At 36.0% G+C, this 26,871-nt stretch overlaps 2 protein-coding genes across 3 annotated transcripts; both read right to left on the bottom strand.

Moving 5' to 3' along the window:
- Nucleotides 1-445: 445 nt before the first annotated feature.
- LOC109155297 lies at nucleotides 446-6,200 on the bottom strand. Of its 2 annotated transcripts, XM_019302980.1 has the most exons (8): nucleotides 5,616-6,181; nucleotides 3,456-4,805; nucleotides 2,729-2,809; nucleotides 2,205-2,426; nucleotides 1,712-1,780; nucleotides 1,415-1,480; nucleotides 1,119-1,334; nucleotides 446-976 (listed from the first exon to the last, which is right to left on the bottom strand). In XM_019302980.1, the coding sequence occupies exons 2-8, from the start codon at nucleotides 4,789-4,791 to the stop codon at nucleotides 756-758; spliced, it is 2,211 nt and encodes a 736-aa protein (XP_019158525.1). In that variant the 5' UTR covers nucleotides 4,792-4,805; nucleotides 5,616-6,181; the 3' UTR covers nucleotides 446-755. The 2 variants fall into 2 exon arrangements, with proteins under 2 accessions (XP_019158525.1, XP_019158526.1); XM_019302981.1 differs by lacking the exons at nucleotides 446-976; nucleotides 1,119-1,334; nucleotides 1,415-1,480 and having other exon boundaries at nucleotides 1,754-1,985; nucleotides 5,616-6,200.
- Nucleotides 6,201-7,605: 1,405 nt separating this feature from the next.
- LOC109155299 (phosphatidylinositol-glycan biosynthesis class F protein) lies at nucleotides 7,606-11,636 on the bottom strand. Its single transcript, XM_019302983.1, has 8 exons — nucleotides 11,261-11,636; nucleotides 11,114-11,179; nucleotides 10,947-10,989; nucleotides 10,289-10,343; nucleotides 9,849-9,897; nucleotides 9,634-9,701; nucleotides 9,416-9,524; nucleotides 7,606-8,177 (listed from the first exon to the last, which is right to left on the bottom strand). Exons 1-8 carry the CDS (start codon nucleotides 11,459-11,461, stop codon nucleotides 8,064-8,066), a joined length of 705 nt encoding a protein of 234 aa, XP_019158528.1. The 5' UTR covers nucleotides 11,462-11,636; the 3' UTR covers nucleotides 7,606-8,063.
- Nucleotides 11,637-26,871: the final 15,235 nt, after the last annotated feature.

Raw genomic sequence — 26,871 nt, 5'->3', positions numbered from 1 at the left:
TTTTTTAAAGTAACAATTATAATGTTAAAAAATTAATATTAAGTTTAAAATTAGTATATATATATATATATATATATATATATATATATATATTTAGATTAGAAACTACGTTAACAGAATACTATTAAATACAAAAAATTAATTTGAATTATAAGTAAATATTAATAAAAACATACCATAAAGAAAAAAAGTTAAATTGACTAATAAATAGTAAGTATGATAAATAAAATAGGACAGTGAAAATTTTAAATAAAGAATCTAGTAAACATGGTGTTGGGTTACTACTGTAGTCAAGTGGCATTGTTAGTTTGTTACTAGTTAAAAAATCCCCCATAAGTTTTTATTTTTCATTGAAAAAATAAATGTTACAGTTCAGGTATAATTCAATTAAACATGACCCAAATCAAGCTTGTATAAATATTAAAATATTCTTGGTGGCTTAATATAATGAATTAACATTCAATTTCTAAGAAAATAGAGAAAATTCCAATAACTAAACCATCAATCAATGTCCTGACATTGAATGAACAAAAAGGGGATGGGGGTTGGGGCTATATTAGCAATTGTAACTTTACAAATTGGGGTTAGTCTGCCAAGCCTGCTTAGTTGCACCTTCTGTACAATTCAACTACTATACCTATCCTGCTGTCACCTTTCCCAATATATTCAATCTTTCTATAAAATTGAAGCTGTTTTTGCCTCCCTCTAAAATTAGCCCCCAAAAAACCTTAACAAAAGGAGCGGAGCGGAGCTCTTCATGTTTCACCAATGGCACAAGGAATGCATGGAGGATCATTTGATTGGTTTTCAGGCGTTATGATATGCAAGCAATGATCATGGAATACATGGCCGCAAGGAAGAACTGCGACGGCTGGCAGAATGGAAGGCTGATGCACCGGCCCATCTGGACTGAACGCCACGTCCCTCTTGCACAATAGGCATTTCTGTCCACTGGGTTTTGGAGGTTCATCAGACCCTGCAGTTTTATAAGCCATCACACACCTATCACCAATTGGGTCATCATTCCCAGAAAATATTGGGAATTATAGGGATGATAACATGCTGAATTTGTTATAAGTACATACAAGCATCAACAAAAGGAAACTGGTAGTAGATACCTTGCCACTTGACGTGAGGCAATGGAAGAGCAGGAGAGGATGTGGGAAGTCGAGGTCGAAGGCTCTGTCCTGGGGTGCGAGCCACTGGACGGTGGACTATCTTCTTGCGCTGAGACATTGGAGGGGGTTCATACGCTTTTCTTTTAAGAGATGCTTGTCCATGAGTTTCAGAAGCCTGCGGAATAGCATTAACCTTTGCAGTAGGAATTCCATGACCTGTATATAGTAAATGTCTTCACTAAATTATCAAGGAAAAGGTTGTGGAAGTAATCAGACCAGCATATGCAAAATGGTACCAGTGACAAAATCAGGTCCAGAAGGATTTCTGTTTATCTGTATAGGTACACTGACACTGCTGGGGCCTAGTTTATCATTAAAAGAAAGTGTGTCAGTTTGCCAGAATTAGTTACTCATTTGCTGGTAAAATACCCGTGCAATGCTGAACCTAAATGGAATATTAAAACAATCTTGAAAATTGAAATAGTAAAACATTATTTACAAATATAACATATAGGTCAAAGTAGGTATAAAAATACAATTAGCAAGCTATGGAAGAGCAAAATGAAACAGGTCAAAATGTTGGCAGTAGCTACCCTTAGCAGACACTGTTGGAAGCTGAGCAGGTCTTCTGCTTTGCGACTGATGTAGCTTACCTGAAAGTACTGATCAACAAAACTAGACTATAATTTGATTAAAGTGAAAGTGAAGAATATTAAATGCTTGAAAGATTCAACATCCAAATGCTCATTGTTCCACCCATCACATTTCTTCTGAAAATGTTATCAGCTGCAGGAAAGGAATTATCATCTAAGCTAAATATTTGCAGTAAATCAAGCTTTTTCCTTGAAAATCTCTTGCTCTTTAACACTACCACCATAAAAGAAAAAAAAAAGAAAAAAAAAAAAAAAAAAAAGGAAAAGATTAAAAAAAATAATTTAACAAAGTAACATAAAACAGACATAGAGTGAATTTAACTATAAGATCATCCATCAACGTTACAACTTCCCTTGCAGGAGAAATCTTTAGAAAGAAGAGAGGATATATTTATATGCACACCAATTTGGTTTTACATTCAAATGCTCTTACCATTTTGTGGGGCATGCCCTGCTTCCTTATGCAACACCCATTCCTGACCAGCTTGAGAAATAGCATCACCATTAAGTTGTAATCCTAGTCTCTTAGGAAATTGGTTTCCAATGGCAGGCTGCACAACACTGTTTTCTGCAATATGAACTCCAATTCTTTGTGGAAATAGGCCATTTCCTGCAGTACTCGGAGAAGTAATTTGCCCACTAGAAGACTGATAACCTGCAGAAATTTATTCCACATAAGAGTTATAATTTTAAAGAAATCATCATCAATCAGGAAAAATGCAATCAACTAAGAATGAACTACAAAAAAGATGATTAGATAAACTACAGATGAGAGAACTTCAGAGATCCAACTATTTTATTAGCTTATCCCAAGTAGATAAGTATTTATTGCAATAACCAATAGGTCATTTAATTATATGAAAACTGTACCTTGATTACAGCTTCTCTGAAGCTAATATACTGCCTTACTATAACTTGCAACAATAGTCCCAAAAACAATGAGGTAAATGCACTCACCAATGGGTTGAGCACTTGAAGGAAATAGACCATCTTCGACAGTTTGAGTTTGACTAATCCCTGAAGATGGACCAAGTTTTCCTGCGAATAAGATACAAAGAAAGATAGTTATGAAATGTTTTTATGTTTGCATGCACTCAAGCTTAGTGAGGTTTCCTTGTCAGCATTATCAACAAGAAAGATTAAAAAAGGGTCATAAAAAAAATTGAAATTGAATCGAGTTAGGCAGTTAGCCAACCTGGAAAGAAAAAATAGGGCGAACAAGATATGAACACTCTAAATGAATGGTGTATATCTTGTATCCTCAGTAAAAGGGGCAACGAACTTTATTGGACCATGTTTAATACTTCTAATTTTGTCTAGATGAATCTCTAGCACATTTGTCACAAACATAAGTAGCCAAATCAAGCACATGCATGATTTCAAAATCAACATACTGGGAAATATCAACTTATGCATGTTTAAAGATTACAAGCTTTAAAAAAAAAACAATCTGTACTTGGAAATACATTATAATAACAGTTTACAGATCACTTGAAAGCAATGTTGGAATTTCTATTGCATGCTAGATAAACAAAACATTCCAGTATGAAGTATACAACGAACAGCAATTCCAGAGCTTTTAAACAAAATGTGAAACTGCTATAAAGATAAGACCACAGAGATTAATGTAAAACTACAGACAGATAATTAGTTCAGTAGGCAAGAAATACACAGTTAAACTCACCAAAATGATTTGGCCCGACTGATCCTCCTCTAGCCCTGGGAATACAGAAATTCATTGAAGGTTCTGGTGGCATGTTCTTTACACTATTTGGGTAGCTTTGCAGCTGCTCAGACATTATTTTAGGTGTGAAGAATTCATTGTTAAAAGATTCCAATGCTATATCAGACAGCTTAGTAGAACCAAGAGGAGAGGAATTGGTATTGCTAAATGTCAACGATGACAGAACCTGATCACCCATAACACCTCCGGCTCTATCCATTGGCATATACATAGAATTAGTTTTACCAACAAAGTTTGAATTTCTACCATTGTTTGCATAAGAAAGAGGCTGGTTAGCACTTAGTGCAGTCAATGGAAAAGGAAATGAATTTGGACTCGGTTCACTGCTGGCAGACATCAAAACTGTATCATCACTAGCAGACACAGTACGGTGGCCCAAAATGCAGGCAGTACTAGATACTCCATATGCATCACTACCACCAGCAAAGCTGTGAGGTAGACTTGAGGAATTTCTTCTCATCTGTGGAGAAGGAGAATTGTTGAAGTGTGGAGAGACTGCTCCATCTAATTTACTGGCAATCTCTTTGGTACTGAAAACATTTCTTGATCTCTGCTCTGTGTTACCTCCTATCCCAAGTGTCAGGAAACTCCCATCAATTGTTTTTGGAGTGCAAGACTGAGAATTACTGGCCAGGAAAGCTTTTGTAGTTTCTGTTCCTATAATATTTTGAGCATGCTCAAGCCTAGGCATGATATTCCCCATGTTTGGACATACAGCTGTCTTCAATGTTTTTAAACTATTAGACTTTGTTTCCTCCATGATAACATTGCCTCTTGTTTGCAAGAAATTCATGTCCATTCCAGGATTTTGAAAAACATCATAAAAGACACCTTGGTTCATCAAACTATCCATAGAAAGCATATTACAATCATTTACTGGATGGTATATTCCTCCTGTGTTTCTTGAAGGATCAAGCATTGTAGGTGGGTTGAAGAAAGAGGGTGCAATGGTACTGACATTGATTGAATTTGTGGCAATATGTTGATCATGCAAGCCACTGAATTTCACTCTACTATCCATCTGAATGTCATTGAACTCTGGCATGAAGGTGTATGACTGAAACGGGGCATTGACATTTTCAAGAGGGGAAGGAGTAATAGGAAAAGATGTTAAGGACAGGGAACCAAGGTCTGCCTTTGAACTAAAACCACCATGTATCATTCCATTACACTGCACATCTCCACTTTGCCTAATGGAAAGTGCAAGCTCATCATGCACTTGAAAAGGAGTAGATGCTAGTGGATGCTGTGTATCATTTGGGTTTTGGAATCCCATTGATTAGCTTCAACCTGAGATAGAGCCAAATATAAAAGGGGGAACTTGTAGTCCTTCAGAACTATGCACATACCAGGGTAAAATAGATGATAAAAGGAAAATAAAGCAAAAACCAAGAATCTCATACAAATCAAACCTTGCACTGGTCAATGGTGAGGCACAAACTTTAAAGGTTTTAACAAGAATTTTGTTGAAAGCTTATGATATGCGAGCAAATAAAATTGGAAGTAATTTAATCAGTTCAAAATAGACTATGAAATTAAATTATTTGAAGGCCAGGGAACATCAGAGTTACCATGAAAGAAACTTTGAGTACAAAATTGACACCTAAGGCATGTTTTAAACATTCTCCGGGACCATAGAAACATCTAGCAATCCACAACTACTAAAATGCATTCAGACACAACACCCACTCAAGAGTCACTCACTCACTCCCAGGGAACCAATACTTCCCAAAGAACAGATTTTACTAACAAAAAAATAAAACAAATCCTGAATTCCAGGATACACAGTTTTTTTGGCCAATCCAAACCCTAGACGCTCATGAGTACAGATTATGCAAATAGTAAAAAATGAATTAAACAAGACAACGGAATTTTTAATCCGAGACTTTAGAAAAAAAAAAAAAAAAAAAAAAAAAAAAAACCAATGATGAAATGCACAATCGAGTCAATCAATGTAATCAAGCTGGGCAACCATAAACACACACACACACACACACACAAAAAACTACTAACACATGCTAGTCAACATGCTCAACATATGCATACACATATAGGTACATATACAAAATGGAAACTCAAAGGGGCCTGTTTTGGGTTTACCGGAGGCTGTACAAGTACTGATATCAATGATCGGAGAGTTTTTCCAAAGAGACGGAGCTTTAGAGAGAGAAAGTGGCGGAAGCCATGACGGAAGCGCGGTGGCTAGGCCTGGGCGGTTGCGAGCTTTGGTGGGGAGTGGTGGTGTGTTTTGGCGCTTTAGGGCTCTACGAGAGTTTTAAAGGGTTCGGTTGTGGGGGCCAGCAGCGGTCTCGGCACCCGGACACGTGGCACCGAGAGAGCTCATTTGAAACGTTAAAAAGCTGCAGCCTGACGTGGCATTTCTGGTTCTCCCATCCGGCGGTGAGGATTTCTTACGTGACCGACCAATAAAACCCCAGGAGAAAGGGGGGTTTTTGTCAGTTTAACAAAAGAGCAAGGGTGTTATTGGAATTCCAAGTGCATTGATGATAACATGGCGTGATAAGAACGCGGTCTGATGTCACCGGCATTACGTGCGAGATGATCCTCTCCGTTTTCCCGCCTCCGTAGCTGCTGCCTTCAAGTGCTAAACAGCTCCACCCTTCAATCCAGCTCGGCTTCATCCTAGCCAAATCGATATACTCCGTCTGGGAATTAGTGATACCGACTTAAAAGTAGCTCTTACAGTTAAGACCTACTCAGAACATTTCACATTCCCTGTGAAGTAACAGGGTGTTTAGTTAACTGTAATTTAGCTTCAGTTGAATTGCAATTCAATGGATGCCTCAATTACATTATTTGGTTAGATGAAATTGCAATTCTCTTCTTTTGTTGAATTGCAATTCATGGGGTAATTGCAATTCAATGAATTTGAGAAAGGAAAAACATATGAAATGACATTACTACCCTTGGTTGTTATTACTATTATTATTACACAAGGATATTTTAGTCTTTATATCACTTATTTCCTTCTCAATTCCAATAGTTCTATTTCTCCCCACCAAATAACGTAATTTGAATCCCTACTTTATTCTCATCTTATTCTTTTCACACCGAATTACAATTCATTTTCCCCTAATTCCTTCCTTCCAACCACGTAAAAGATGAGTAGACAAATACTAGAATATTTCCCTGTGAGAATTACAATGAAATTATCAAAATTTGGAAAAGGAAGTGACAAAATAAAGTGGTGTTTGCACCAAAGAACAAAAGGGAAGGGGAAAAATCAAATGGGTTCCTTAAGGGATAAGAGTTGAGACAAAAGCAATGACATTTTAGTCTACAAAACAGGGTCCCACTCAAAAATAACAAATTGATTATTTTTTGTTTAAGTTGAGAAGAGGACAATAATGTAATGAGATGGATGTCAACAAGGTTAAAAGATTGATGCCCCTTTAGTTTCCAATTCTTGGTGGCAAAGAAAAGTTGGCATGGAGAAAGGGAATCTCTCAATTTTTGAGAATGCAATCAAAATCCCCAAACAACTTAGTTGCAACATCTTTTGGTTGTAGGCAAAGTGTTTCAACTGATTTTCCAAGGAGGGTTGAGGTAAAAAGAAACCAGACCCCACATGCTGCCATAACAACAATACATAATGTATCTTATGCAATAGTCATTTCAATGATGTTTATATCACAGCATAGTAATATTAAATACTCTAACCTAAACTTTTGCTCGCTTTTTTAGCCAATGACCTTTTGGTCTAATGACACAAAACGACTCTCCCAAATAAAAGGTCATAGATTCGATCCCCCAATAGAGGTGGTATTGACTCTTTACGCTTCAGTATGTTAAGAAAGTAATTATAAACAAATATTACATTGTAATAAAGTCCATAGTACTCAAAAAAAAAAAAAAAAAAACTTTTGCTTTTGTATCAATTCAAATTTATCATCTAAAATCTCAATGTCATCATCTAAATATTGTTAGTCACATGCATAGATAAACAGGTATTGGCATACACCTTGGTGAATATTATGATGTTGAATACGTGGTTAAAACTCAATCAATAATTTTGTAGTTAGGCCAATTTCCACATTCTGAAATTACATAATAATTAATAATTTTGAAAAAAAAAAAAAACTATATTCATCATTAGAAAGAAAATGTGTTAGGGCCACTATACCTAAAATGGATACTATAGCAGGTTACAAGTATAGAATCATTAACCTGTAAATTCAATTTTCACATAATTATTGCCCTTGAAGTTAGCTGCAAGTAAAATTCATCCACAGGCTTATTAGAAAACAATTGTTGATTGAAGTTTACTGCAAGTTTAGAAGCCAATTTCTGTAAGCTAGGCTTAATTTCGGTTTTTTTTTTTTTTTTTTTTTTTTTTTTAACAGCTCAAGTGAATAGTATTAGTCTCTGTAGTCTGTACCCTCCTACAAAAAGGAAGATCACTCACTTACATAAAAGTAAAATGCCAAAGAGAGGAGCCGGTGAACATGAAAGAAATCTTGTTTAGAAAGCAGGGGTGCCCTATGGTAAGAGTGTTTCTTCCAAGAAGACTCGAGAAATAAAAATGCATTACTCTCCTTTAATGTGCTGCAGGCGGTTATGGAAGAGGATGAAACCCATAGAGACTGCCATTCCCACAAAGTACCCAGCCATAGCTCCATAAGTTACACAGATTGGCCATTCCTGCATATAATAAAGAGTCTCATAATTTGTTGACCATCAGTAGTTTGGGGTGAAAAATGAATGGGCTTAATAATTAAGTAGAACATTTACTCATCAAAACTCATTGAAAAATCATGTAGATTAGTTTTGATGGTGCTACAAATTTCCAAGCAAAAGATATAAATTTATTTGCATTGAAATGGCAAAAGTAATTGGAAGTCCCTAAAATGTGTGATTTTATTCAATTTAGCCCCTTTACTAGAGTTTTAGACACATTGTCCCTATATTAATATTAGTATAAATGAGAAACAATTACTAATCCAGTTAGACAAAGCAATTTGCAATGTTGATGTGTAAGTGACCTGACATTAACATGTTAGAATGTATTCATAAGGTGTTGTCCCTATATTAATATTAGTATAAATGAGAACAATTACTAATCAGATAGACAAAGCAATTTGTAATGTTGATGTGTAAGTGACCTGACATTAACATGTTAGAATCTATTCATATGGCATTGCCGGGGTCAGCATTTACAATTTCCAATATTAAAAAACGAATAGAATAAAAATGTTTAATTTATTTTTTAGCAATGTTAACCATTAACCTGTTAATGACATAGAACTGACATGTTAAAATATCCTATCATGGCATTTATAATTTCCAAAATACATTAAAAAAATTAAATTATATAAAAATATTCCATTTATTTTAAAATTATTGTAAATTATAAATGTTGACATGGCAATGCTATACCAACATATTATGACATGCCAAAGCCATGTCACTAACCTGTTAGCATTGTTGATTGCCCCATCTAATGGATTAGTGATTGTCCTCAATTTTATCATTTCAATAATACAATGACAAAACTGACCAAAATCTGTGAAAATGGAATAAATTTTTAAAAAGTTGTATACTCCAGGGACTTTTAAAGTACTTTGACTACATTGGGACGTGCCATTTACATATCTATAACTAGGGAAAAGCATTAGAGAATGAGAGCTTATGAAATAAGAGATAAATACAGCAGAACCAATTTTAGTCATTGTCACAAGTGAAATGATCGAAAATTATGTGATTGTCTACCCAACTACTTTTGACTTAGTTGTAGAGCTACATCATAAATTAAATAAATGTATCTTGCTTAAGTCATTAAGGCAGATTCACCCCCAAATTCACAGATAGACCAATAACAGACAGGACAAGTTTAATTTCATGGAATAAACTATCAGAGTAAAAAGACAAGGGAATAATACCTGCCATGGCCTTTCCCAATCAAGGGGCATTGGCCAAGCACCAAACCATGCTCCAATAATGGCACCATGTGCAGGAAAGAAGATCATATAATCTATGTTTTTAGCTGGCCTACACACCAGTAACATTATCATAAAATAGCTGTGCAAATATATTCTGTACCAACTACCAAGACTACTACATTAGATATCTAAAGCAGGAATGAAGTTGTAAAGCTTACTCTGATTGAGCAAATATACGGTGCCAATCAGCCCATGACGAACCAAAAACAGTAGCTGCCGGAACAAACTGTCAGCATAGCAGCAGGAGAAAAGATCAGATCATGCATAATGCATCTTCAGACATGTACACAATTACACCATTAAGTCATGGCATTGAGTGGCCCAGCTATCAAAAGAACATCTAAGGTGAATAGGCTACATAATATATACTTACAGTGAATACTGACATAACAAGGGACCAATACAAGGTCATGCCAAAGTACCTGTTAACAAGATGAAAACCTAATTAAATTAAAGATAAAGGTGATCAAGAACCATTAAATTTCATTGATTCAATCATTATAGACTTATAGAGTTATAGTGAAGCCGTAGTCACAGTTGAGGTTGGACATCAAATTACAAAATGAATCTTGATGGTGGATATCTCAAAACAACCTCAACACTAGACTAAGTTTATAATGTGTTCTTTATTGAAAAAGATATGAAGGAGTAACAAATGGTGACCCTTTTAACAATGAAAAAAAATACTCAAGTGCCCTGTACCTGATGAATATAGGTATCAGATAGATCAAAGCCAATTTCGTCCAACCTCAACTATGGCATTGGTTTTAAATCACTATGACAGACTAAAAAGATGTTCTTATTGCCACATACTGAAAGCCAACAGGTGCTCCCAAAATAATAGCCCCCACTGCAATCAATGCGGCCCCTACAATTATGAAACAACATAAAGCAATACTAACATCAGTCACCCTAAACAGTTTTGTTTACTGAGGAAGATATATGATTATGAAACTGACTAAAATTGGTTTTCCAAAAGGTTTTCAAACTTCCAAAGGATAGCCAACTCAAAATATTGTTCTGCTAAACACATAGGTTATCCCCCCAAATAGTAGGACAAAATTCCAAGGTCTCCAAGAAAATGATGTAGATCTAAAACATAGGCCCTTCAGAGCATGAAAGTATACATCCGCAATAGCACTTTAAATAAAAAAAAAAAAAAAAAAAAAAAACTTTGATATTTGTTTCTAACTTCAAGAATTGTCTGTGTCAATTTTCTTTTAAGGAAAATCAACAAAAATAGAACATTTCTCTGTCGTGTCGAGCAAATTCTAAATAATAGCAAATACATACAGTGTATGGATAAAACTTCCTTTCATGTCATATCAACAGGAAAAATGCCAGATGAATGTGCGTGCACCAGACAAAGGAGCAGCCGCATTTATAATGTACATACATACAGTACATGAATTTATTGCTGAAATTGCTTAAGGATAACAAAAATGTTTAAAAAAATAATTTCATGACTAACCAACTGGAAGACCCAATAAACCTCGTCCCAAAGCTTTGAAGTACTGTTGAACGCCGAAATGGAAAAAAAAAAAAAAAAATCAAATATATTCCACATAAATCCAGAAAAAAAAAAAAAAAAAAAAAAAAAAAGAAGAGTAAACAAGATAGGAAGTTCAGCAAGCTTACAGAGCATCGATCCGAATCATGTCGAAAGAGACTGTAAAGCAGGATCACTACGGGAGACTCAGACGCCTGTGAAACCAAATTCAATTACTAAATTAGAGTGAGAAAACAAAATATAGAAATAAATGCATGAAGTAGTGAAGGTAATACCAAAATCAGACGGAGCGTTTGAGCTGGATTTGAGACGAGATCGGCGGAGTAAATATTGCGAGCGGCCCATAATGCTGAAGCTAACCCTAGTCCACATATGAGATGTAGAAAAAACGCTTTCAATGGAGATACGGACGATATGAAGTTTTTTCTTCCTTTTGGAGCTCCCACGTTGTGCTTTGGCTGTTTCTTCGTCGCCATCGGTCCCCGTCGTCGACGAAGGGTGCTACGGGTCAGTTTTTCAGTTTGTTCAGTCGGGTCGTATTTGGGTTTCTTTTCTACGCTTTGAGACGCTCAATTGTTTTGGGCTTATTATCTTCGGCCGCATTGGCCTTTGTTACTTGCCCAATTTGAAAAAGGCCCATTTGGTCCTTACTGCAATCGTTATGCTGTGGAACCGTGTCCACCTTGCAAGGTGGACACAGTTTTATGTTCATAATTACTGAATTATATGTTTATAATTATAAAGCTATATATTCATAATTTTTAAACTTCATATTCATAATTATTGAACTCTATATTTACAATTACAGAACTCTATGCTCATAATTATAAAACTATATATTCATAATTTTTGAACGTTATATTCACAATTATTAAATCTCTATATTCATAATTACAGAACTATATCAGAATTATGTTTACAACTCTATGTTCATAATTATAGAACTATATGTTGAACTATATATTCATAATTATTAAAAGTTTTGGAACAACATAATTTGCCGTCCATGTTGCATTGTTATGGCAAATTATACCGTGCACCAGGGTGCACATTGCATTGTGCGCCCTGAGAGTTTATGTGTATTATGTTAATAGTTTATACGTAATACGTTAAGAGTTTATGTATAATATGTTAAGAGTTTATGTATATTATGTTAAGAGTTCATGTGTATTATGTTAAAAATTTATGTGTATTATGTCAAGAGCTTATGTGTATTATGTTAGATTATGCGTATTATGGTAGGAGTTTGTGTATTCTACTATACAATTATGTACATTAGAAATATGAAATTTTTAGGGTGCACAATGCATTGTCATTGGCACTTGCTCAAATTTAAAATTTAACACACACACACACACACATATATATATATATATATATATATATGTATATATGTATGTATGTGTGTATATATATATATATATATATATATATATATATATATATATTTTTTTTTTTTTTAAGATCATATGAGAACACCTGCTTAGGTGAGAACGTGAAAACATATCGTGTGCGTCCATCTAATATTTTTTAATGTTCTAGATTAGATTAAGTGCGTGCGAACGCGCATTAAATGTGTGCAAACGCGATTAAGTGTGTTTGTACACATTTAATGCGCGTTCGCACACACTTAATCTAATATATACCATTAAAAAATATTAGATGGATGCACATGATGTGTTCTTATGTTCTCACTGGAACCCTACCATATATATATATATATATATATATATATAAACAATCAATCATAATTCTTTACAAGGTAGTTCCGTTTGTAATGGTAATAGAAGTATCATCACACCAATCGTTATGCTGTGGAACCGTGTCCACCTTACAAAGTGGACATAGTTCTACGTTCATAATTACTGAATTATATGTTCATAATTATAAAGCTATATATTCATAATTTTTGAACTTCATATTCATAATTATTGAATTCTATATTCACAATTACCGAACTATATGTTCATAATTATAAAGTTATATATTCATAATTTTTGAATTTCATATTCACAATTATTGAATTTCTATATTCATAATTACAGAATTTTATGTTCATAATATTTGAACTATATATTCATAATTATGAACAGTTTTGGAACCGTGTCCACCTTGCAAGGTAGACACGGTTCCACAGCATAATTTGTCATCATCACACTACATGATAGTTGATTAAAATTTAACATATTTTTTGAAAATATGTTATCATATTTAGTTATATTTAAAAATTAAAATACAAAAAATATGTGATTAATCGATGGCTATGAATTGGAATTATCGATTCATGAACGGTCTAGAACCATATATACAGTAACGGTTTATGGTATGGTTCTAAGTGCATCAATATCAGAATTGAGTGTTTCGATTTTATCCTGCGCTTTCTATGTTCTTCCTTGTGTAACAGTTCAACTCTTTATTAATGGATGAGTTTGTTTTGCTGTTTTTCAAAAAAATATCAGAGGTGAATGTGGAGTTTATTTAGGCCTTTTGAGGTCTCAAAGCCATGTTGGCAGAAAGAGATGCAAGAAAGAGATGCAAGAAAGAGAAGGTCAACAACTTCTGCAAGGGATGAGTTATTTCTCTTCTCAAGGGAAGATAAATAAATGAAGAGAGATGTCGCGAAAAGCGCCTAACAGATCCATTGAATATTATTATTTGTTTTTTGTTTTTGTTTGTTATTGAATATTATTATTTGTTTTTTTTTTTGTTTGTTTGTTTGTTTTTTTTTTTGAAAGAAAAATCTTAATTCATTGAATCAGACGATAGAACATCAATAAGAAAAGCAGGAGGGGAGCCAAACCACTCCCCGCAATCTGGCATAAAAACGGCTACCCGAGCAATAGAGTGGGCAGCGCGGTTCGCAGATCGCCTAACAAAGCCAAAAATTACATCTGGGATATGAGATGCAATTTCCTTAACATCATCTACAATAAAGCCAAAGGGCGAAGTAAAAGAGGTAGAAACTATAGCATTAACTGTCAACTGAGAATCAGATTCAACATCAACATGCCCCTTGTTCAGTCCTTTCAGCCAACTGAGAGCTTCACGAATACTGACTGCTTCCGCTTCCTTTACCCCAAGTAAACCTGTATACTTTACTCCCTTTGCCGCGATAAAATTGCCTTGATCATCCCGGAGAATCCAGCCCAATCCCGTAACACAATTCCCATCTGTACCCAGCGCGGCATCCGTGTTTAATTTTATACGTCCCTGCTCCGGCAGCTTCCACTTTTCGTCACACATCAACAACAGAACGAGTGGAATCATTAAGTTCATTCGCACACCTCCAGTTATGAAGAAAAGACATAGACGAGCGAATTACTTTTTTTGCATTGAAAGCAACACCATTCCACAATTTATTATTCCGACCATTCCAAATACCCCAGCATACAGTACTGAAAATGCAGGCTTCATAAGTCGATAGTATGCGTATATGATGAAAAAAATCATTCAGAGACAGTTTCAAATTAACAGAGATAACCGATAGCCTCAACAACCTCCAAATATTTCTCACCTGATCACAATTCAAGAATATATGGATAGCCGCTTCATCACATTGTTCGCACAATTGGCACCAAATGGTACAGGCCACACGTTTTCCAGAGAGAGCATCTCTCGTTGGAAGGTAACCTGACACAAGATGCCAACAAAAACTCTTTATTTTAGGGGGGATCAACAACATCCAGATGACATTCCATGGCCGTGAGTCAACGAATTACTCTTTATTTTAGGGGGGATCGACAACATCCAAATGACATTCCATGGCCGTGAGTCAACGAATTCCCCAGCAATTTTACTATAACAAGACTTGACCGTAAATCTCCCCTTCGAATTGGCGGAACATATCCATGAATCACCTGGTTTTCGCATGCTAATTGGAATCTGCAAAATAAGATCCACATCCCTCTGAACATATAGATCCCGTATACACTCAAGATCCCAGTTTGGCGTATGCATGTCGAAGAGGGATGAAACTTGAGCACTCGCTATGGATTCATGCAAGACCGTGGATGTAACGTTTATCCGTTACTATTATTATAACATTAGGATAAGTTATGATAATATTCAGTATTTGATATGTGGTGCAACACTAATAACCTAATAGCTAGACTACCATTATGATTAGAAGTCTGGTTAGGGTTTAGGAGACCTAAAGACAATCAACCACAATGATGGCCAGTGGTTATATAAGGTCACTAGTCCTCTCACTGCTCACATTACATACCTCATACACCATCTAGAGAGAGCTGAGTAAAGTGAGAGACAAAATACTCGTTATCTCTGCAGCAGTCCGGATCGTTCAACCGTGTAAAGAGCTATGGCTGGAGGTTAGTCGATCCTATTATCACATATTATATGATGCATGTGATACTTTAGTCTAACAGTTGGTATCAGTCGCCATAAATAATCTCTGCCTAGTTTTTTTAATTGCTTAAATATTTACATATGTTGTATACAATTTTGTATAATTGAGATACATATGTGAATATTCTTGAGTCCGCAATTAAATTTTCTGGACTGCTGGAAATTAAGTTTTTTTTTTTTCCGCATTAAGAATTTAAAATATAAGAAAAAAAAAATTAATTGGATTTGCTTTCCTACTGCTGCGCCATTCTTTAGCAATTCCAATTGCCATTTTATTTTGAAATTGCCAGAAACTCTTTGTTGTTGGTGGAGGACACATTTAATTTCAAAAAAAAGTTACTGTATATGTCGTCCTCCTTCATCATCACCAACAATGGTGTTTCCGGTGATGGCATGGATCAACGATGACGATGGCACGACCTTAAGGAGCGTCGTGTTCTGTATGTCGTCGGTTGGCGTTGCGTCACGGCCGGACTAGTTCGCAACGTGGCTGCGGGGGCGAACGACGGAGGTGCTAGCGTTGCGAGGAGGCCAGGTGGTGGCGGCGAAGCTGGATTTCCGGCAACGTTGCTGCTACCTACTTCCCTATTGGCGACGCCGGCGACATTTTAGACTGCTAATTCGTCTTCCATGGCTGTGCGTTTGCTGGTCTGCGCTGCTGTTGCGTGAAATAGATGAAGAAGATGATGAATGATGGACTTAAGTGAATTGGGCCGGGTCTGGCCCAATTGGGCCAGACCTGGGCTCCTATATAAAAAAAAATTTATTATTATTATTTTTTTTTTAAAATCTGGGCCTGTTATGGTTTTGGGCCAAATTTGAATTGATATTTGGACTACATCAATTCATTCAGATTAACATCTTCATCATATTTGGACTTCTTCTAATTAAATTATCCAATTGATTTTTTTTTATTAAGTCTATTATTAAATTATTGTTCAACTTTGAATAATTATTCAGTTTTAATTCTTCAGTTGAATTTTAATTTAATAATGTTTTTCAGTTTAAATTGTATTAAGTGTTACAATTTAATTGTGGAGTATTTTGTGAGTAATATGCATAATCTGAGCATGCTATTTATCTCCTTATTGCAATAATTATTTGACTGTTATAATTATGCCTGTAGAAAAGCATGTTCATTAAGAAAAATTTAGAGCCTTTTAGGTCTGAATTATATGCTGATTATGCATGATTTAGTGCCTTTAGGTGAATTAGTGACTTTCAGGTTAGATTATGCATATTATTACTCAATCTTCAGTCATTACTCCACTCGTGTTTTATAAAGTTCCTAAAGCACATAAAGTACATAAACAATTCGTAGTTTACCCTATTCAAAGCCTTATCCATAGGTGAAACTACAACTCTTTAGATCTCTCAAACGATTTTACTTCAAAAATGAGAACACATGAATTAGGGAAGTTTCTTGGGGAGGAATACTAGTTCTATGGCCCTGGCTTAAAAGCCTTGTTGTTACTAGTCCCCTTGCGACACTACTCTGTCTAAGGAGTTGGTTTTTAACCGAGCTTCGTCTCGACCAACTTTCCTGGGAGTATACCTAAGGATTGTCTATCATATTTTGGTTTAATATGTTTGTTTATTAGGTTTTCTTGCTAATGTGATTATGTTCTTTGGTTAATTAAAGAGTAGCCACAGCATCTTTAATTTTTCCAAAATTACATATTAAGTTTTACTCACATAAAGTTAATGCAAGAATATTGTAATTCACTCTGCGTGATATGGCAAAATTTAGCCCACAGGCAATTTTGTTATATTTGTAGGGTTAATTAGGATGAAATACCATACTATGATCATAATTTGCCCACAGGGATTATGTATCGGCATATAGTTTTGGTAGTTTTGTCATTAAGGGTGGAAAAATTAAAATCGCACTCATTCCGTTTCCACCATTCAGTTTTGGTAAATTCATTATGCGTAAAAATTTAGCCCACAGGCAATTTTTATGGCATCCGAATTTATCCTTCGCATAATTTTACATTGGTAATATTATGTACTTCAATATCTCTCTCTAATTTTTTGTGCCTCGAAAATTCTAACCAAGCATTAATTATTATTCTTTACAGCAACTCATCCTGTCACCCAAACACAAATTAATGTTCCAATCCTTAATGAAGATAACCACAAAGAGTGGAAAGATGTTATTCTCCTGCAATGAAGAAATCCAATCGATTATGTGTGGTATTCATTAAGTCAAGAATTTCCACAAAAATTCGTTTTTGCTTTGAGGACATTAGGAAAGCTAAACCCTTGCTCAAAGCTATCGATGATAACTTCATTGAATCAAAGAAAGTTTTGGCAATGACTCTAATCATGAAGTTGAGAAATTTGCGTCTTTCCACTGTCAAGGGAACGCGTGAACACATTATGCAACTCAGGGATATTGCGGCTCAATTAAAGGAGTTGGAAATCATTTTACCAGATGATTATTTGGTGCTTTTTGCACTTGATACCCTTCCTCAGGAGTACAATCCTTTTAAGATTTCCTACATCACACATAAAGTGGACTGGTCTATCAATGAGTTGATAACCATGTGTGCAATGGAGGAACAAAGGCTTGTGGCTAAGCTTGGGTATGTTCCATCTTCTTTTGTTTGTTTCAAATCTAATATGTCAGAAGTTAATACTAATTCTTGGTGGGTTGACTCTGGTTCAACAATCCACATTGCAAACTCTTTGCAAGATTTGACAAAATTGAGACAGCCAACGGGAACTGAGTGTAGCATCTTCTCTGGAAACAAGATTGCATCACCAGTCGAAGCTGTCGAAGTTTGCAATTTAGTTTTGGACAATGGTTTTGTAATGACGTTAGAAAAGACATTTTATGTTCCTAGTTTTCTAGGAATTTAGTTTCAGTATCTAGACTTGTACCCTTCGGATATTCTTTTGAATTTAATACCAATAATATAAGTTATTTCATTATTATACTTGTGTTGGTACTGGTACATTGTCTAATGGTCTTTTCCGTCTTAAATTAAAGAATGATTCAGTTTACAATTCTTTACATGTTCAAAACGGCACCAAACGGTGCAGTATTAACGACAATTCCTCAATGTTGTGTCATCGGAGATTAGGTCATATCTCCCTTGAGCGTATTAAAAGGTTGGTAAAGGATGGAGTACTTTCTACTCTAGACTATACTGACTTTGAGACTTGCGTTGACTGCATTAAGGGTAAGCAGACAAACAAGTCAAAGAAAGGTGCCAATAGAAGTACAACGTTGTTGGAAATTATTCATACTAACATATGTTGTCCTGATATGACAATACCTGGTCAGAAATATTTCACCACCTTTATTGATGACTTCTCAAGTTTTTCCTATGTGTATTTACTTCATCATAAACATGAAGCATTGGATGCCTTTAAATCATTTAAAGCTGAAGTTGAAAACCAATGTAACAGGAAAATACACATAGTTAGGTCTGATAGGGGTGGTGAATACTATGGTAGATACAATGAGAATGGGCAAGCACCTGGTCCATTTGCTAAGTTTCTTCAAGAGCATGGGATTGTTACCCAATACACCATGCCTGGTTCTCCGGACCAAAATGGTGTAGCTGAAAGAAGAAATCGGACCCTTCTGGATATGGTGCGGAGTATGCTTAGCAACTCTAAGCTTCTTAAGTCGTTGTGGGATGAAGCACTTAAGACGGCAACGTATATATTAAACCGTGTTCCAACCAAGGCTGTCCCTGAGACACCGTTTGAGTTATTCAAAGGTTGGAAACCGAGTTTGCAACATATGCGTGTTTAGGGATGTCCGTCTGAGGTGAGGATATATAACCCACACGAGAAGAAACTTACCCAAGGACGATTTGTGCTTTCTTTATTGGATATGCACAATCTTCTAAGGGTTATAGGTTCTATTGTCCATCTCATACTACTAGGATAGTGGAATCAAGGAATGCTGAATTTCTTGAAGGTGACTTGATTAGTGGGAGTGATCGGTTTAAGGACTTAGTTCCTTCTTTCGATCATATTGACTCTCACCCTTCTACGTCATCTGGTGGTACTTATCTGCAGTGCTCCTTTAGTTCTGCCTGCAGATATACCACCTACCGTTCAGATTCCACAAACTGTTGAGGATCAACCTTTGGAAGACCCTATTCAGGACTTACAGCAATCCCCTGAATTAGATTTCGAACCAATGGTTGAACCAACTCAGGATATACAGCAAGATTCTGAGCCGATGCAGACTGAACCAATTCAAGAACTGCCACCAGTTCCTGAAGAGGTAGTTGACCTGCAGCCTGTGCAAGGCTGTGGAGGTCCAACCTTAAGACGGTCTACTCTGATAAGGCGATCAGCAGTTCCTAGTTATCCTAGTTATTATGTTTCGTATCTACAAGAATCTGACATAGGGGCAAGAAAATGATCTTGAAACATTCTCTCAAGCCACAAATTGTGCGCAGTCTGACTTATGGTTGGAAGCCATGAAAGATGAAATGAATTCCATGAAGGACAATGGAGTTTGGGATCTTGTTGAGTTGCTTAATGGGGCCAAGGCTGTTGGTTGGAAATGGGTCTTTAAGGCTAAAAGAAACTCATTAGGCAACATTAAGAGATACAAGGCCTGGCTTGTTGCCAAGGGATTTACTCAAAAAGAAGGAATCGATTACAAGGAGACCTTTTCTCCTGTATCAAAGAAAGATTCACTTCGGGTCATTCCGGCATTAGTTGCACATTTCAATCTTGAGTTGCAACAAATGGATGTGAAAACCGCTTTCCTAAATGGTGATCTAGAAGAGGAGGTTTTTATGAAACAACCTGAAGGTTTCTCTTCTAGGGGTGGTGAGCATTTAGTATGTAAGCTTAAGAAATCCATATACGGTTTAAAACAAGCCTCGCGTCAATGGTACATCAAATTCGATGGGGTAATTTCTTCATTTGGTTTTGTTGAAAATCCCTCAGATAACTGTATATACCAGAAGGTGAGTGGGAGTAAAATTTGCTTCCTTGTTTTATATGTGGATGACATCTTACTTGCCACCAATGATAAGGGGATGCTTCGTGATGTGAAACAATTTCTTTCTAAGAACTTTGATATGAAGGATATGGGTGATGCCTCTTATGTTATTGGCATTAAAATTCAGAGAGATAGGTCCCGGGGTATACTGAGCTTATCTCAAGAAACCTATATAAACAAAGTTTTAGAGAGATTTCATGTGCAAAATTGTTCATCTAATGTTGCTCCCATAGCTAAGGGTTAGACTATTGGAGAGCTGTAAAGAGGGTTCTAAGGTATCTAAGATGAACCAAATGTTACAAGCTTGGGTTTAGGCAGGCGGACAATTTAGATCTTGTCGGTTATTCAGACGCGGACTTTGCTGGCTGTGTTGATTCTCAAAAATCAACTTTAGGGTGCGTCTTTATTATGGCCAGTGGGGCTATCTCATGGAGAAGTGTTAAACAGTCCTTAATAGCTACTTCTACCATGGAAGCCGAGTTCGTTTCCAGTTTCGAGGCAACTTCATAGGGTGTTTGGCTAAAGAATTTTATCTCTGGGCTTAGAATTATGGATTCTATATCTAAGCCATTGAAAGTTTACTGTGACAACTCAGCTGCAGTCTTCCTAGCTAAGACCACAAAAGTGGGAGTCGAATTAAGTACATCGACATCAAGTTCTTAGCAATTAGGAAGTGTGTCAAAAATAAAGTTGTATTCTTTGAACACATTAATACTGGGTTGGTGTTAGCAGATCCCTTGACTAAATGCATGCCTTCAGTTAAATTCAAGGATCTGGTTCAGGAAATGAGACTTTCATCCACTTTGTGATTTGTATATACATTCAGTTTCAATAAAATTCTTTGGCATTCACACATTTTCTCAATTAAGTGTGTACACCTTCATTTGCTTCATATTGATGAGAAAATGTACTTCAGGGACTTGGAATAAACATAAGGCTTATTTCGTTGGGTTTTGTTTCCTAATTAAGTGCTCAATGACAGTTTACATTTGATCATAATGGATACTACTCGTGCTAATGAGAACATATCATTATGGTTGGTGTTTTTCTGTTATTGAGTGGTAGTGCTTGCACCAAGTGGGAGAATGTAACGTTTATCCGTTACTATTATTATAACATTAGGATAAGTTATGATAATATTCAGTATTTGATATGTGGTGCAACACTAATAACCTAATAGCTAGACTACCATTATGATTAGGAGTCTGGTTAGGGTTTAGGAGACTTAAAGACAATCGACCACAATGATGGCCAGTGGTTATATAAGGTCACTAGTCCTCTCACTGCTCACATTACATACCTCATACACCATCTAGAGAGAGCTGAGTAAAGTGAGAGACAAAATACTCGTTATCTCTGCAGCAGTCCGGATCGTTCAATCGTGTAAAGAGCTATGGCTGGAGGTTAGTCGATCCTATTATCACATATTATATGATGCATGTGATACTTTAGTCTAACAGTGGACACATACGAATTAACTTCATTGGGTAACCAAGGATCGCGACCAATTATAGAGGTCTGACCGTTACCTATGCAACGCCTAGAACCTGCTTGCAAGACGTGTTGAACTTCTATCATACCCCTCTAGATGAGAGAGGGGTTGCAGCCCAGACGAGCTTCCAAAAAAGAACATGACGGATAGTAACGAGCCTTATATATCTGCCTAACGAAGGAGGTAGGATTTGTAAGGAGTCTCCAAGCTTGTTTACAGAGAAGAGAAAGATTCATGGTGCGCAGACGCCGAAAGCCCAATCCTCCCGCTCTTTTCGGCTGACAAAGTCCTTCCCAACTCCTCCAATGTATGCCCTTCCGAGTGCCAATGGAACCTGTCCAGTAGTAGTCATTCATCATCACCTCTATCTCGTGACAGATTCCTGAAGGTAAAGGAAATACCATCATGACATAAGATGGCATGGCCTGAATGACATTTTTGAGAAGGACTTCCCTTCCAGCTCTAGACAAAAATCTGGCATTCCAACTTCGGATCCTGTGTAAGATTTTCTCCTTTAGAAACAAAAAGATTTCCTTTTTCTTTCGGCCAATTAGAGATGGGAGGCCAAGGTACCTTCCTGAAGTATTGCCTTCTATAACACCAATAATATCAACAATTTCATTCATCACATTTTGTTGTACATTGGTGCTAAAACACACAATAGATTTGTCAAAGTTTATTTGTTGTCCAGTGGCACGAGAAAAAACGTCCAGTATCCATCTCATACGTATGCATTCCATTTCATTCGATTTAAAAAATAGAAAACAGTCATCAGCAAATAACAGGAGTGATATCATTGGTGCACCTCTGGAAACCTTAATACTATAGATCATACCCTTCTGCATCTGATTTTCTATTAAGGAGCTTAATCCCTGTGCAATAAAAATGAACAAATAAGGTGACAAAGGGTCACCTTGTCTAAGTCCTCTACCAGGTATAATTGGCCCAAACTGACACTGATTATACAACACACGGTAACGCACAGTACTAATCATTTCGGTGATTAAATTAACCCACTTGATATTGAACCCCATCCTCAGCATAATCTCGCGCAAGAAAGGCCATTCCACTCGATCGTAAGCCTTGCTCATATCGAGTTTTAAAGCCACATCACCGTCCTTACCCTGTGTCTTTCGCTTCAGATAGTGATGGATCTCGTACGCTATCATAATGTTGTCAGAAATAAGCTTCAGATAGTGATGGATCTCGTACGCTATCATAATGTTGTCAGAAATAAGCCTTCCCGGTACAAACGCACTCTGTGAATTAGAGATTAATTTATGCAACACTGTCTTTAAACGGTTCGCACAAACTTTAGAGGCAATTTTGTAAAGAACATTACACAAAGCAATTGGGCGGAGATCCTTCATAGAGTCTGGGTTTAATTTCTTTGGCACTAAAACAATCAGAGTATCATTAGCTCGTGCACGCAGAATAGTGGTATCAATAAAGTCTCTGCAAAATATAGTCACATCATGACCAACAATGTCCCAGAAATGTTGAAAAAAGCCCGGCCCCAACCCATCGGGACCTGGGAATTTATCAGGGTGCATTTGCATAACAGCCTTTCTTACCTCATGTATACTTACCATCGAAACCAACATAGAATTCATTTCGGCGGTAACACGGGAGCTAACATTCTGTAAAACTTCTTCCATCTCACACGAACTAGGCGTGAACAGTGACTCAAAATAGTTCACCATGACTTCACCCATATCCTCCACAAACTTTGCAATTGATCCATCATCACGTCGCAATTCTTGGATTTTATTACGCCTCCTCCGTGCTTTCACAGAATTATGAAAAAACCGAGTGTTCAAATCACCTCCTTTATACCAATGTTCCTTAGCCCGCTGTTTCCAAAATTGATGTTGTTGGTCAAGTAATAATAGGTACTCACGTTCAGTATTGGAATATGCATTAAAGCTGGCATCATCCCTGCCAATTCGAAGCACCTCAAGTCGTTGTCTGCAAGCATCAATTCGACGTTGAAAATCTTTATTATACGCCTTTCCCCACCTCCACAAATCCATACCACAAGCTTCAATACGTTCCAATATATGTCGGCCAGAATTACGATCCTAGGTATTGATAACTATTTCCTACATCTATCTTCCCGGAGCCAGACATTATCAAAGCAGAATCTGCGGCCTCTCCCATGCTAAATTGTAACCATAGGATATAAAAGAAGAGGTAAATGATCACTGTATGTACAACCGAAAGTGCATGCACTAGCCCCGTCAAAAAGGGCATGCCAGGAGTCAGTTGCTAGGATTCGATCAAGTTTCTCTTCGATCATATTTGGAGTGCCTCGTGATTTCTCCCAAGTAAACTGGTTCCCCGTAAAATCCAACTCTTGCAATCCACAGTCCGACACTGCATTCTGAAAACCAGATAAAAGCCATTGAGGGTGCGGTAATCTGCCACGCTTCTCCGATTGTGAGAGTAAGTCATTGAAAACTCTTCAAAAACTACAAAATAACTCCACCATTGTGGATGCTCTAACCAACGATAAACCTTGAATTGTCACTTCCAAATTGTGAATTGAATCAAACCAAGCCGTGCCAGTCTAAACTCTAAAGTGTACTGTAATCAATATCCCTAAAGTGGCCTGCGACATGGAAGACCATCAACTTCATTTCCATTAAATAATGATTTAAAAAAAATAGTAAGAATGAGGTATAATCTGTAGTTGGTGAATAAATGTAAAGAAATGGAGTAGCTATGATAAATTTGTGATTGTTTCCAACGAAAAAAAATAAAACATTGGAAAAAAATATAAAGATGTTGCCCGTTACCTCCTAATGGATGAATTTGCAATATATATATATATATATATATATATATATATATATATATATATATATATATATATATATATATATATATATATATATATATATAGGGTGCGGATCCAGTGAGACCCCTATGGTACATGAGATCTCATCACACACATTAATTCATTGTCAATAGATGGTTAAGATTGAAAGAGAAATGTAAATTAATTAAGGATATATTTAAACCAGAAGGATAAACAAGTAATTTTAGTCATGTGTTTAAATTTGGTGAGAATCAAATTGAAATCATTAGCTTGATATTAGGGACAATATAAATGGCAACACTAGTTATAACATGTGTACATAGCTGTTGAAGAGAAAATGTGCCTAGAGTTGACTGAATACGACATCAATTTAGAACTTGCAAAATGAATAGTCACAAAACTGGTGCGTGCAATTGTAATATTTTTTTTTTTTGCTAATTCTTTACGGTGGTGTGTGCGAGTAAGAACGATGGCGTGTGCATTTTGTATGGACTTGGTTCTATGTATTTTTTTTTTAGGGTTTTCAAGATTATTAGTTGGTGTGTGCGTTATTACACATTGGGGATTTTTTGTTTTGTTTTTTTTTTTGTTTTTGTTTTTGTTTTTGTTTTGTTTTGTTTTGTTTTGTTTTTTGTTTTTTTTTGTTTTTTTTGTTTTTTTTTTTGTTTCCGACATGTGGCGTATACTACGTTAGTGTGTGCGTATATGTGTTTTTGCGTGTGCAAATTGAAGAGAGAGGGGGGGGGGGGGGGGGGTTTGCTTTTGTAACTTTTTTATTTTGAAACTCGAGATTAGTATTTGGTGTGTGCGTGAATTCATGTTGGTGGGATGTTTTTAAAGAAAAAGATTTTAACATTGGAAGGGCTTTTTTTTTTTTTTTTTTTTTTTTTTTTTTTTTTTTTTTTTTGGTGTCAACAAGAGGTATATATAACGGTGGTGTGTGCGCGTAAGGTATCTGGCGTGTGCATATTTATAGCATGGTGTGTGCATAGTCGTAGGTGTGTGCACGATTTAGTGATGGCGTGTGCGTTAGCATTGCAATGAACTTTGCATTATGTCGTTTATTTTGTTTTTTTTTTACGGTGGTGTGTGCATTCGTATGGTATGACGTGTGCAAATTTCTGGCAACGTAGGTGTGTGCAAATTTGTTTGGTAGCGTGTGCATTAGACTGATAAGTTTATGAGTCTTAAAAATGTTTATTTAATTTACCGCATAGGTGTGTGCATGAATTACTAGTAGAGTGCGCATTAGACTGATAAGTTTATGAGCCTTAAAAATGTTTAGAATGCAAAATTTCGACCACTTAGTCCATCCACCTTCATTTAATAGTATGCAGAGAGTCTCTTCAATATTTCTACAAAGATTGTAAATAGCCAATTTAGTACTCTCATATGCATGGGAATCAACTTGCCCAACTATTCTAAGCTCCTCCAAGGATACCTGAGTGTATAAAACAAAATTACTGACCCTGCTTTCAGACACAAAGACAGAAATTATAATATCTCCACCATTCATTCTCCAGCCTACTAACAGCATAGCTGCCACAGCATCTACAGTCTCTACAACATTGTTACCTGCTAATAATCATAATTAGTGCACAGAAAAAAAAAATCCAAAACACAAACAATTCAATTGCACAAAAGCATATGAAATGTTATCATGCACTTACGTACACACCCAACACCTACAACGCACACATCCAGTACTTTGCACAATCCAAACTACTACAACGCACACACCTACGAAAACTTCCACATGCCATAATAAAAGCAAATCCTTCAAAACAGTTTCAGATGCAATGTATTCCAACTCATCATTCTATGAACCCAATTGTACAATAATATGATTTAAGAATTTTGGTATTCAAATGTAATTTGAAAAAAAAATTAAAATGTAACAAGAAATCCATTTCCCTCATAAATGATTGAAGTACCAATAGACAGACAGAATTAAGAGCATTAGTTGCTCATCATCATATGAAATAGACCATCTCTGTTTAGTCATTCTGAAAGACGACTACAACATAGAATGGATTATATGTTACTTGAACTTAACCAAAATCCTACATTTGAAAACAATTGAAAGCAAAACCGACTATAGTTTGTTTCATATTAAGAACAATACAAGTTTGGCTGAGATTATGAAACTAAAGCATCACAAAAGCAGCATAGACCTAAAGTTCATCATAAAGGAATCAAGACACAAGATGAAAACCATAATTTTGTA

The sequence above is a fragment of the Ipomoea nil genome, unplaced genomic scaffold, assembly GCF_001879475.1.
Source record: "Ipomoea nil cultivar Tokyo-kokei standard unplaced genomic scaffold, Asagao_1.1 scaffold2700, whole genome shotgun sequence".
In the NCBI taxonomy this organism is placed as follows: domain Eukaryota; kingdom Viridiplantae; phylum Streptophyta; class Magnoliopsida; order Solanales; family Convolvulaceae; genus Ipomoea; species Ipomoea nil.
Note: the sequence above shows the minus strand (reverse complement) of the source record. Positions and strands in the feature narration are given on the sequence as shown.

What these genes read in the sequence shown, in the direction of transcription:
- LOC109155299 (XM_019302983.1), bottom strand. Translation starts at nt 11,461, where the DNA reads ATGGCGACGAAGAAACAGCCAAAGCACAACGTGGGAGCTCCAAAAGGA. An exon ending in TTTATTGGGTCTTCCAGTTG is followed by an intron (nt 10,344 to 10,946) that starts GTTAGTCATGAA and finishes TCATAATTGTAG; the next exon opens with GGGCCGCATTGATTGCAGTG. An exon ending in GGAGCACCTGTTGGCTTTCA is followed by an intron (nt 9,898 to 10,288) that starts GTATGTGGCAAT and finishes TCTTGTTAACAG; the next exon opens with GTACTTTGGCATGACCTTGT.
- LOC109155297 (XM_019302980.1), bottom strand. Translation starts at nt 4,791, where the DNA reads ATGGGATTCCAAAACCCAAATGATACACAGCATCCACTAGCATCTACT. An exon ending in TTCAAGTGCTCAACCCATTG is followed by an intron (nt 2,427 to 2,728) that starts GTGAGTGCATTT and finishes AAATTTCTGCAG; the next exon opens with GTTATCAGTCTTCTAGTGGG. An exon ending in AGGGCATGCCCCACAAAATG is followed by an intron (nt 1,781 to 2,204) that starts GTAAGAGCATTT and finishes TTTGTTGATCAG; the next exon opens with TACTTTCAGGTAAGCTACAT.